At 47.6% G+C, this 13306-nt stretch overlaps 1 protein-coding gene across 1 annotated transcript in view; it reads right to left on the bottom strand.

Moving 5' to 3' along the window:
* The window catches only part of PDE10A (phosphodiesterase 10A), a 204881-nt gene extending 196935 nt beyond the window's left edge, over positions 1-7946 (bottom strand). The window contains exon 1 of the mRNA XM_068402835.1: positions 7097-7946. Within this exon, the coding sequence (XP_068258936.1) occupies positions 7097-7946 (850 nt within the window). The remainder of the gene's footprint in view (positions 1-7096) is intronic.
* Positions 7947-13306: the final 5360 nt, after the last annotated feature.

Raw genomic sequence — 13306 nt, 5'->3', positions numbered from 1 at the left:
TTCCTTTAGGAATTATTTGTGGTTTGACATGAGAGGATTTCTTTTTGATGCAACTGGAAGGGTAAGAGGAAGGAAGAATGTTGGAATTATGAACAGCTGAATAAACTTTGTTAAGAGAAATACAGTTCAGCTGCACAGGAGTGTGTTGATAAGGCACAAACAAGGAATCAGATCAATAAGTGCTAATGAAAGCATTAAATCTTCACAGTTTCCAGAGGGAAGGTGGATTAACTGGTGTCAGATCCTGACAATCTCTTCTTTGGGTCCCAACATCAAAGAAGGTGAGATTACTACTGCTGCTTCTATGTTGAGGTTTTTTATTATTATTTTAATTAGAAACCACTAAAATGAGTATGAGTTCTCTAAAGGCAGTGAGTAACACCCAAAAGCCTTCTCTTTTGGTATTCTTGAGCCAGAACTACTTTGGAAAGCCTTCAAGTGATACAGAGACTCCAATTCTAGCCCTACTGAGCTGTAAGATTTGGCATCTCTTAATGATGTGACATTTTACTGTTAAAAATCTCACTCACACTGACTAAAACGTACTATCAACGTATTTTTCAAAAGCATATGAAATTTGGAAACACATTTTTTTTTTTCTTCTTTATGCCACCTATGACAAGGTGTTTAGGAGCTGAGAATTAAGAATGCTTCCTGCGGCGATAGATCACTGGGCAGAAGATACATAAAAAGAACTCCGAAATAAAGGAGTTCCTTGTAAATATGTAAATGATACACTTTTTTGAACTAATTCATACTCTTCCCAAGTTTTTTTCCCCCTAAGAACATAATTAGCATCCTTCTAAGACGAAATAAAGCATTCTCAGTGTGCACTAACAGTAAAGATTAATTCATCAATTTACCATAAAAATTTAGAACTTGTTAGACAGATTGTCCTTCTGCCCTGCAAAAACAAACACACCACGAGCATTTTGGAATGTTCATTTGTTAATAAAGTCACAATTGCAAGTCTGTTACCTGCCTTTTGAACTGTCTTATTCAAGTGTGAAACACATCAATACGCTGTCTGGCATAGCAGAAGCCAAAGTCTTCTATAAACATCAGGCAGGCTGGTTCCTCCCACACTAATTATGACAGCTTGATAAGAAGTGATGATGAAACCACAGAAATACTCTGCTTTCTCACAAGCTTCTAAAAAGTGGACTAGGGAGAGCGGGGGGCAGGAGCCTACCTCCCAGGATGAAAGAAAGAAAAAAATAGCATCATTTAATAGAAGAGGTCAAAGCTGAGGCTTGATTCAAACAGTTGCCACTTTCAACCACATCAACTTGTCACATCCCACAAGATAAGCGAGGCTGAGCTGTGAGGGCCTTCAGATGGCAAAGGAACCAAGTACTGCAAGGAGCTGTCAATCAGTAGGTGGCACTCTTCAAACTCTGACAGTGGGAAGCCAAGTACCAGCACAACTGAGCACACATCACATAGCAGTCTGGATCTTCAGCAGAAATATCAACAAGAAATATGGGACAATTTTAACCACAAATTACACCCACGGGGAATGGAATGGCTTCATTTCAATAATATATTCAGCAATTCTTGTATGTAATCTCTGAAGTTGCTAAGAATTACAATTTTTGAGTGCTATAAATATTTTGGATGAACACCACTGTATACTAGTGTACTAAAACAGTATCTTAAGAAATTACCCATTACACCTGCAGAATACTTTGAGTGCAGCTTTGTAGCTAATTATGTATATGTAAATCAAACTCATGAATGATAAAAAAAATTTTTTAACATAACAAAACATAGCATAATTATTTAGGTTTTGCCACAGCTGTTCTTCAAAGCTGGGCAGTAAATTTGTGACAATAAATAGAATATATAACCACATCTTTTGAAACAATATATGAATAGTTATTTTTGTGATATTTACTGGTGATGTGGCGCATGCACCGAAAGATTCAATTGTTTCTAGTTCAAATCAATACAAGGTATAACAAAAATGAAAACATTGCTCCATAAAACAAGCGTCAAATTTTCCGTTCCTGCAAATAGTGCTTCTTCATTTAACAATCATAGACTTTTTTTGTATTTTAAATACAGATTGAAATCAATACATGTTACTGCTCATTTGATAAAACAGTAAAGGAAGAGCAGATTTAGTAATAAAGTTTGAGTATAGGTACTTGTAATTGAAACAGCCAGCAGAGGGAGTGTAAAAACAAAACAAAAAACCCCAAACAACCATTTTTCTTTATATATTTTTATTTACTTATGATCTTAGCTTTCTTTTAGAATTATAATAGTGCCAAAATTTGAAAAAACTATAATATTGTAAAAAAACATTGAGTTTTAAAGTATTAAACATAATGACTTGAAACTACAATACTTTTTAAAGGAGCATTAAAAAATTTAGCTCATATTAGTCTCACCAAACCAAAATACGATTTTAATCACAGACAAGGTTAGCATCTACCAACAAGCTGCATAAGCCATTTCCAAGTTATAAATCCACACTTACAGACTCTCATTCTTATTTTCTGAATCTAAAACTAAGTTCATGATTTGAGAATACTGAGAGAATGTTAGGTATAATCTCTTTGTATTAGAGAACAGCACAAAATCTTAAAACTGAACAAAAGGTACTGTTGTACTGATCTGTACAACAGATGACTTAAAAGCAAGTAAGCCAAGTCTACGCCCTAGATCATTAGTGGAAATGAGTGTTTATATGACTGTTTCAAAATCAAGTCACTAAGTCATGTATATGGTGAAATAAAAACTCATCTTTACGCTTTCATGTTTTCACCATGACCAGCTGATGAGCGTGCCTTAAACATGAGCAAAAGGAAGAAGGACACGAATGGGGTGATTGGAGCCGCCGGTCTTGTGTTAGAATCGGCCATCCTCCTCGCAGAAGTGACAAAAAAAGATACCATCTCCCAATTCACCTACACTACCCCACCGTGCATAACCACACCTTCCACAGTCCATCTTACACCAGGAACAAGCTTACTGAGTTAACAGTGAGGGCGTTATCTCCCTTCTCAAGGCCTATGAGCGCTAGGTACCCCCAAGTCATCAGGTAAACGTGGGCAGCAGAGCTGAGGAGTCAAAGGGACAGAGGATTAGTTATTTCAAATGCAAACTGCATGCTTTATAGATAACCATTTGTAAAACACCCAACTGGGACAAACAAGCCCTCCTTCGCTGTTAACTTCTTGCCCACACAGTTTCCATCCCCTTCCCACGCCATTCCCTGCTGTCTGTCTCATGTATTTGTCCATTATCCCTCTAAATAGAATGGCAGTGCTTCAGGACAGGATGTATGGTGCTCCTATACATTAATGCAAAATGTGGTATTATGAAACACCAGTCCTGATGGGAGCCACTAAATGACATCACTTATCATCATAACTATACACCGTTTTAGTGACAATTTTGCTTTCAATTAATGCAGAGCCAGAATCCCTGGGGTGAAAACCAGTTCCATTTTCTACATCAGCATCTAAAGTTTAAGGGTGATTTAATTGTAAAACCAAGCCCTGTCCACCTTTACACATGGGATTCATTGCTGAAGATCAGTATTTGGCTTACAAAACCCTGATTGCAAGTAATGAATACACAGACGAGGCAAAAAAAAAAAAAAAAGGGAGTCAAGCCAAGATTAACTTTCTCATTAGCGCAGGTAACAGGAATACTTTTAACTTTACTTAAACCTTAATTGCTGTTGTCTTACACAACTATGGATCTTACTACATCTACTCTTTCTCAGAGTACTACTCAACTGGAAAGTGCAGGATAACCTTGCTGCATCCTACACACACACAAAAAAAAAAAAAGCCAGATAAAAGGTAACTCTGTATAAAATAACAATACACTGATAATACTCTGAGAAGCAGAAAGCCCCCACACTGTAAAACACTCATACCTGTGAGTAGACTCATAGGACACAGATGAAATATGCTATACATGTGCAGCGTGAGAGACCTTGAGCGTAGAAGGAACATGGGATGCTCCCCTGAAGGTAAGACATTTCACAGAAACCTGGAATACCTGGCAGCTTGCAGTATCTTAAATGTGGTGGAACTCCACTGGAGAATTGATCCAAGATGTTAGATACTGAAAGTTTCTCAAAACACTATATGTTATGCACCAATTTACAGATTTCAAACAGTTAAGAACAACAACACACACCACACAAAGTTCACATAAGCTTCTGCAGTCCAGTGCTTTATTAGCAATCTTAAAAACAAAAATAGCCAGATATGGCACAAACTGAGTATTACAGAACCTAAAATTTTACTAATATCAATAAATTTCTAACAAAATCCTAACTGGAGAGAATGCAAGTCAAAAATGCCCATAAGAGAAAGCACATGTCTCTAGCTATTTCATTGTTTTCCAGTCTTGAGGATTCTGTTAGGTCGCTTTTAAATCTCTCTTCCAAAAGAGCTCACCTCAATTCTCTTCCCTACAGGACTCCTCAGTTCCCCTGTAAAAATATTTAGACTTTTTTGTCTTTACAGTCAGTGTACGTATGTATATATGTATGATTTAGGATCTAAAATACAATTCAGGAAACAAGAGCTATGAGATGCAGCACATTATCTTCATTATTCTACATGACCTCATCCTCTTCAAAACAATAATAGCCTTCCGGCTGCACTGTAACCAGGACTGTGCACAGCACTCCAAACAGTTGGACAAGTGCTCTTTGCAGTAGCTGCACTGCAACTGAACAGTATCTCGTTTGACTTCCCTCCACTCCTTTTTTCAGCCTGGTTTCCTAAGGAAATCAGACTTATGCAATAACTCGGCAAGGGAGGGAAGTGTACGCGTATGTATATACGGACACACGTGGATGTCTGTCCGTCTGACCTCACTAATACCTTTTGAGCCCATTGGCCAGTTTCAATCACATTCAAAAGAGGAGTAGAAATATCAGACATTTAGGTTCTTGAAAGTTTCATGAGAGCAGTCTGAAGAGCACAGAGAAGTGTCTCCACAGAGAGAGGCTGCATGTCTTCTTAGACGTCAGTAAACTCGCAGGGGAAAGAACCGTTCTGCTCCTTTCCTGCCTGCAGGAAAATCTTCTGCCAGAGGTCACCATCAGTCAGAGACTACCACGTTTCTTGTGTTCAAGTGTTCATAAAATAGCTTAAGTTGAATTCACCACTGCTTTTGAAATGGTGTTTTGAACAGAGCTGATGTTTTCCGTGTCATCTTTTTCTTGGTCTAGCATAGGAGAGAATTGCCCTACATGACACACATTCACTGGCTCGGTCCCTTGCTCCCAAGACCACTTATATTAAAACATCAGAGTTCTACCACACACATGACAGCATTCTACCCCTTCTCAAACACAGAGAATACAAAACTGCAAGAGTTTAAGATTCCCTTCAGGCCTCAAAACGAAACAAGTATGTGGCTCTGTAACATAATCAACTATTGAATAAAGTTTCAAAAAGACAATGCAGCAAATATACAGTCGTATTTATTCACCTCTACCGTAGAACAGAAATAAGTACTGCCACGCTTGCAGGCTACTGTGCTAAAGACAGCTGTAAGCCAATAAGACAAATAATGAGGTTTCAGCTAACATCTCTATAGTTCTTCTCGCATCCCAGCAAAATACATACATACATGAACTACATACTGTTCACCTGTATCCAAAAAGCCAGCTAACAGAAGTATGCTAACAGATTAAAATGCAAGTTTAGCAACACTTTAAGGCATAAATCCATAATTTAAGAAATCGTCACAAAAAGAAGAAAAAAAAACAAAACAAAACAAAAAAAAAAAGATAACCACAGCTGATTGCAGTCACCCTAACTAACCATCAAAACGTCAGGCGAGCAAAAAAAAGTTTCTGATAAAAAAAAAAAAAAAAGGATGTATTTCAGCCCTGATACACTCTCCGCTTGGAAATTCACTAATCCCACGAGCAAACAACCCCAGCACATTTCCCGGCGGAGCGCTGGAGCTGAGGGGCTGGCGGGAGGGCACGGGCAGCCCGACCCCGGGAGGCTTCAGCCCTAAGCCCCGGCCGCTCCGGGGACGCCGCAGCCCCGGGGGCGCTCACCCGGCGGGGCGCGGTGTATCAGCGAACCCCCTCGGAGCGGGGAAGGCGGCGGCAGGCTCGGGGAGAGACACCCCAGAGGGAGCCGGGCCGCGTCCCTACGAACGGGGAGCTTCTGCCATGCGAAACCCTCCCCCCTCTCGCAACCCGCCTCAGCGGCTCGGGCCGGCCAACGGCCCCCGCTGCCGCCGGGCTCCCCGGTCCGGCGCCGGGAGGGCACTCGCCGAGCCCCGCATCGAGCGGCCGCTCCCGCCCCACTCCCGCCTCCCGGCGCGGGGCGAGCGCGGCCCCGTGCCCTTCCCCGGCGTTCGGGCTCCGCCGGCAGCGGCAGAGGCTCGCTGCGGAGCGCCCTTCAGGGAGCGCCTCCATGTCCCCCTTGTTCCCCCCTCCCCGCCAGCCGGTCACGGGCCCCGCTGCAGCGCCAGCCCCCCGCAGCCAGCAGCACATGTTTCCTCTCCGGCTTCTCGCCCGCCTCGCGATGAGCCACGGCCGGGGAAGGAGGCACCCCGTACCAAAGCCGGATCACAGCCACGGAATTTGCAGGCGTGTGGCAGATGTGACAGGGGACGCAGAAAGAAGCGACACATTTTGCCCTTTTCAGGCCGCCGCCGCCGCTTTTCTGTCAACTGCCGGTACAATAATGCTTCCTCACTGCTACTTCAGGTATGCAGGAGTGAAAGTCTCCATTCCCCTACGTATCATTCCTGAGCAAATTAAGCATACACCAAGTGAAAGGCTGACACACACACACGTAGGCTTGTCTGATCCCGACACGATGCCGAAATCCCCCAGGCGCTAACAGCCGCTCCCACAAAGGGCACTCGGTTACATCGAGCATCCCCTTTGTCCCTGCATCCTCAATACACACCCGGCCGCTCCTCCATGCGTCCACGCACGCCCCATGTATACGGCCCCTTTGTGTCTTCGCCTCCCCCTCACTCACAAAGAAATGCCCTTTCCTCAAGGCATGCACCCAGCCTCGGACACGGCCCTTCGCCTCCCCCCGACACACGCGCGACCCGCCGCTGGGACCAGCGCTCCGGTACCTACTTGTGTTCAAGAAACAATCCGTAAACCTCCTAAAGCAGCTTGCAGAATTAGATCCATCTTCCATGTCTGGCCCTAGGAGCACGGGAGACGAGAACGAGAAGAAGGCGCCTCTCTGCCGCTGCTGCCGCCTAGGAGTCCTGTTCCAGCCGGGGCCGTCGCCTCCCCGGATCCCGTCGCCGCGGGCTGCTGCTGCGGCTGCTGCAGCACCGAGGGAATTGCAGGACCACGGGCGAGAGGCGGCTGGGGAGAAGAGGAGCCGGGAGTGGTGCTGCCGGGGGCCGCCGGCTGCGGAACGGAGCAGCAAGCCCTGGATGGAGGAAGAACAGAAGAGTCTCCTCCTGCCGCTGCCGCCTGGATGGGCGATCAAGTGAGCTGCTGCTGCTGCTCCGCCAACATCTCTTCCTCCTCCTCCTGCCGCTCTCGCTACCTCTCCTCCTCCTTCCCTCCCTTGGAGACTTGTGAGGTTAAAGGAAGACGAGGAGGGGAAACGAGGAGGCGGCGGCAATAAGTAAAAAGAAGATGGAGAAGCGGAGGAAAAGGAGGGGATTGGAGCGAGGAAAGGAGCCGCTGCCGCTCTGGGGACGATGCTGGCGGAGGCGGCGGAGGAGGCTGTCCCTGCAGCGCGGCTCCTGCTACTGCTGGTGGTGGTTAGGCGGAGAAAGAGGGAGCTGCAGGCAGCCGAGCCGCCTCCAGGAGCGGGGGGAGGAGGAGGAGACCCGCCGCTGCCTCCACCTCCGCCGCTCTGGCCACGGGAGTGGAGCGGGAGGCTGCCGGCGCCGCGCTTTTCCCCGGGTGCTGCAGCCAGGGGGGCCGAGGGGCGGGATAAGAGCCGCTTCTCCGGGTTGGACATGCTGCCGCTCTTCCCTCCCTTTCGCGGTAGTTTAAGGCAGGACGTCTACGAGAGATACCGAAGTACAGCGAAAGAGAAAGCCGAAAAAGGACGGAGCCAAACGAGGGGCAACGGCGGTTCGGTCCTTCGTTCCCTCCAGCAACCCCCGGGCAGTATTTCCTCCGCACCCCGGCTCCCCGCCCTCATAAAATCCTCACATTCCCGTTCCCCCTTTAGGCCGGAGGGGACAGGGCGCTACCGAGCGCCAAGCGGTACCGATCCCCCTTTAAAGTCCGGTTTTCCTCATGCTCCCACCTCGCATTCAAAGCAAGAAAACGGCAACAATCTGTATTTTCTTCGAGCAAGGCAAATATTGCCCTGTACGTGCGTGCGCGTCTGGAAAGAGGCAGATAAAATCACTGCAGTGCCGCTTCCGACACGAGCCCCGGCCGCCAGAAAACGCCCACTGGCGGGGCCGGCCCTCCCCGGGCTGCCGCCCGCCCTGCCCCTCATGACCAGGCGCGCACACAGAGGAGCTACGGCACAGCGGCTACCGAAAGGGAACGCAGGGAGAGGGAGAGACACGAGAAGAAGATCCTCCCTATGAGGCCTCATTATTTTAAACAGATATTTCTAGCCACCGAGATCAAAAGGCAGACGCCCTGCGGCGCCTGGGATGAAGATGCCAGAGAGCTGCCCCTCCGCTTCTGTGGGGCATCAAACCCCCGTCCCTATACAGAGATGCACAGTCCCACCCCGACGCCCCGCATCACAAGTGTTTGCTCCAGCCCCACTCTTCCCCACCCACCCCAGTCTGTACCCGGCACACCTGCAGCCACCTACCCCTCAGCTCCAGCCGTCCAAGCCGTCCGGCTCCCCGAGGGGCTACCTCAGACCCTGGCCTCAGGTGCGGCGTCGCTCCGGGGACGCCACTGGCCTTGCTCCACGGGCACAGGCGCCGCTGTTCACCAGCAGAGCCTGTCGTGCTGGCCAGCTGCCATCCCAACTCCGTGGCGGGGTCCCCGGGCAGGCGGGTCCCGCCCCGCAGCGCCCAGGCGGCCGCGCTCCCCTCGAAGGAGCGTCCCGCCACCGCCGCCGGCCCCTCGGCCGACGCCTCGCAACCCCACCCCGCCCCGACAGCCCGGCCCGCAGCCCGCCCGGCACGGCGCCCCGGCGGGCCGGCGCTACGGCGTCCCTCAGCGTGGCCGCCGCCGCGGGAACGCCCGGCCAAGGGAAGCCCGAGGGCAGGCTCGGAACGGCGCGGGGCCGAGGGCTGCGCTGGAAGCCCCCGCTTCACGTATTTCGTTTTCGCCCCGAACTCGCCCTGCCCTGGGCGCCAGCCGCCGCCGGAAGGCGGGCGAGGAGGTCCAAGTCTACCAGAGTTTACCTCCGGCAGCGGGAAGCCGCTCCGGCATCTCCAGCCGCCCGCGGGGCTTCTCTCAGCATGGTCTCCCCCAGCCGCGGCGCTTCCTTCGGGCCGGGCCGGGCCGAGCGGGACGCGGCCGTTGGGGAGCCGTTGCCCCGCGCCGCCTGTCAGCCTTAACGGAGCCCCAGGGCAGCGAGCAGCCCGCCGCCGCCCTCGCCTCCCGGGACAGCGTCTCCCCTCAGCTCCGTTAACCGTCGAGAATCGTTCGTGACTCGTGCGGCTGGTACAGCCCGTGGCGCCCCTGCCCTCGCCCTGAGGCGGCGGCGCGCACCTGGCCGGGGGCCCCGCTGCCCTCGCCTCCCCTCGCCCGGCGGGCGGCTGCCGGGCAGCGGGGCTCTTCTCGCCCTCCGAGGGGCCGCTGAAGCGCAGAGCCTACTGCCCGAGCGCCGGGCTGGCAGCACCCAGCTCCCTCCGGGGCAGCCTCGGTGCCAACCACCAGCCCAAGGGGAACCTCCCGGGGCTCCGCGGCGGGGCTGGGCCGGCCCGCGCCGCAGTGCCACCCCGCCTCGGCAGGACGTCCCGGCCGAGGCTTCCTCTCCTGAAATACCTGGACGAGGCGGAGGGAACCGCGCTCCTCAGGTTCCCCAAGCGCTCCCGCCCGCCAGCGGGTGGAGAAGCGGCCGCCGCGGCGGTGCCCGCCCGGCCGGGGCTGCCGCCGTGCTCCTGCCGGCAGGTTTTGTTGCGTTGCGGCGGGGACCGGCACCTGGGCGGCGGGGACAGGGCGGCCCGGGCGCTGCCCTGCTCGGCGGGGCCGGGAGCGGGCACCGCGGAAACCGTTGTAGGTATTCGAGGAAAAGATGTTTCTTTTGCTGTTGCCAGCGGGGCACCCGAAACGCGGGTGATTCGGTTTTCCTCCTCTGTCTTCCGGAGAGCAAACCTCCGCGGCGTCTGGTGGGACTCCCGGTGCTGCGTTAGCGGGGCTGCCATCGCAGGTGTCTGCCGCCATCCTCATCGAACTACCGCAATCTTCCTATTTCCGTTCAAAATTAGGCTGTTCTCTTTCGAATTTCGACTCCTGCTTTGAAAACAATATAAACTTACGCTTTTGGGTTTTATTTTAAATCATTCAAGTATTTTAGATGTATCATTTCAGGAGTTCTAATGCCAGGAGTTCTAATGGTGTGTTCTAACTCCACACACCAACTCCAGTCATAGTTAGAGTCTTTGTGCGTCACTGTGAATCTGGAAGACTGCAAAATAAGGTGTTCCTCTAAAAATTATAACGCTTTCAAATTGAAATGTGTTTTCAGCTAGTTAAATGTTCTGTAGCAGTGGGAAACAATCCACAGAGTTTGCAAAAGGTTTAAAATGCTAAAACAGATCAAAGACTCTTATTTCAAAGGAAAAAAAAAAAAAACACAAACGAACCTCTACAAAACATAACAAAAAACTCAGAGAGAGCAGGTTTTACTAAACTGTTTTCATCTGCATGGTTCTTAAAACCTGCTGTTGCCTAAAAATCCTGAACTAAAATACAGAAAACAGCATCTGCTTCTGTGATCCATTTTACTTTAGTATATTTTACTTCACCAAAACAGTCTAATAACTTCAATTTCATACATCTATTTGTGCGAGGTGCTTTTATTTCTTTAAGTCCAACCATTATTTACCTAACATTACATGTAGAGCCTTTCTCTCATAACTGCAGCAGGATGACTAAAGATCCAGCAAATATTTAAATTCTCTGAGAAAAAGCTTAGCTAATGGAAACAAAACTTTAGTGAATTGTGTTTTGTTGTAGCAGCCTATTTGCGTAGCAATTAACAACTTATTAGAAAATCTCTTTTACTAAAATGTTTAAATTGAAAGAGATAATCAGACTGAAATGACTGACAAAAAGCAAGAGCTATTCACCTGGAAAAATTAAAAGTGCTCCTTTAGACAGATTAGTCCCAAATTGTTCTGTCAGTATCGAAGGTAAATTACTGAAACTTTACATCGTCGAAATGTAATTGTAGAAATCTTGTTTCACTATGCTAATCTATGATAAATTCCTCAGTTGTCGTTCATCCAAACTACGGTTGTTCATATATCACTGCCTGAAACTGGATATCTGTGTATTTATACAAGGAATGTGAATTGTGCCTGTGTAAATATCTATGTGTACGTTCAGCAAACCAGGCAAAATACATTTTGATTTGTAAGAAATCATCAGATATTCTAGACAAGCAGCTTTCAGGTTAAGGGTTATTTACAAACTGTTCATTTGATTATTATTCATTAGCCATTGGCCATTCATACCTGATTGTCCACCTGCTTCTTGGCTGGGCAAGCAAAAGCAATCACAGAAGAAAAGTTAGACAACAGTGAAAATTAATTTTCAAGCTCTGTGCATATATATTTGTAAAATACACGGATTTGCAGACAAGTCAAATATGCTTGGTGGCCATCTCAGTACCTGGCGATAAATTAGTGATGAATCACGTTCGCTCGTTCCCCAATGCATCTGTCAATCTGGGTTTTCACTGCTCACTCAGCTCATGACAGTTTCCATTGCCACCAAGCGGTGATGTCACTGGTGCTACTGTGGTACTAACCATATGCCCATGTCATTTACTGTAAAAGTCTCACCTACTCCAATAGGAATTTTTGATGTAAAACAGTGAGGTTTGCTACATCATCCCAAAAAAGGATTTTAAAAACTCTGAAACACAAAGAAATTCAAATTAAAATACTCTGATGCATCCACTTGCATCAGGTCCAAGGGTTCTGGTATGAATGCACTGCATCAGTGCAATGATGAGCAGAAGTCTTTGGTTGTATTTGCACAGGTAAATGTGATTTCACAAGAGTTCAGGAGTCACGAGTGCCCACTGAAGCCATCAGAAGGTCTAGCGTGCATCGTACTTACAGGAACAGGCCTGGTCTGAAAGCAGCAAAGAAGACTGGCAAGAATTTGGCAATATTAATCAAAATACTTGAAGGAAAACATTGTGAGGGGAAAGTAAAATCAAGTTATAACAATTTATTAAATACAGTTTAAAACCAAACACCTGTTATTTCCCAGTCCTGCCTGCTACGTTTTAAGAATTACAGTGATTCATCTTTTATCTGGTCCCACTCCTTTGCCTGGTAAATCCTCTTACCTCGCTCATCATCCTTATATCCTAAGAGTCCTCTCTATGATGTATGATCAATTCCTTGAAAAAAATAAGGAATAAGACAGATTATGGGGAAAGGGAGTTTGGAGAAATATAGGACAATGGCAGTAGAGGAGCTGACAGCACCAGACACCTGAATGGGTGAGGCAGGAGCAGGCATAATGAAATACAGAGAAGGGAACCTGCTGGAAAGATGGGGCAGGAGGAGCAAAAGGATAAATGCAGGTAAAATGCAAGCTCTAGAGCTGAGTAAATACAGCCACAAATTAAATCCTGTGTGTAAAAGTCCTGTGCAAGTTAATAAAAATAATTGATTTTTTTTTCTAGGGATTTTCTGCTAAATGATTTTACAGGATATAGTAATTATTACCCAGCTACTGAATTGCTAACACAAATTAGAAACCTACAGAGAAGACATTGTTTCCTAAAGCCTTATCCTATAAACCTTTAGAGTAATTTATAGAGAACCCTATTTCATAAGGGATTCTTTTTACAAAGGATTATTCTCAAACACTGTACACATGCAAGGAGTAAATTTGTTTAAAGGGCATGTATCAGCCATTTTCTCTGATTCCCACAAACACTCATGCAAGCCACCTCTTTTCCACAAGAACATTAACTGCAACTGCTGATAACATGCAACCATACGCTAGCAGCCATCTTGAAAGTGGTTTTGGGAACTACCTAGTCGAGACACAGAAGAAATAATGAGAGATCCAAAATGAAGTGCAATTCACTCAGCAAATCAAAACAACACTTCTTTTTTTAAGAAGTCCAGGTTTGTTCAGAGACAACTGACATACAGAAAAAGAAAAAAAAAAAGTAAACATATTGTTTGCTTTCAGTAGGTTGTT

This window comes from Nyctibius grandis, chromosome 1 (assembly GCF_013368605.1).
Source record: "Nyctibius grandis isolate bNycGra1 chromosome 1, bNycGra1.pri, whole genome shotgun sequence".
Taxonomy (NCBI): domain Eukaryota; kingdom Metazoa; phylum Chordata; class Aves; order Nyctibiiformes; family Nyctibiidae; genus Nyctibius; species Nyctibius grandis.
This window is presented reverse-complemented; position numbering and strand designations above follow the sequence as displayed.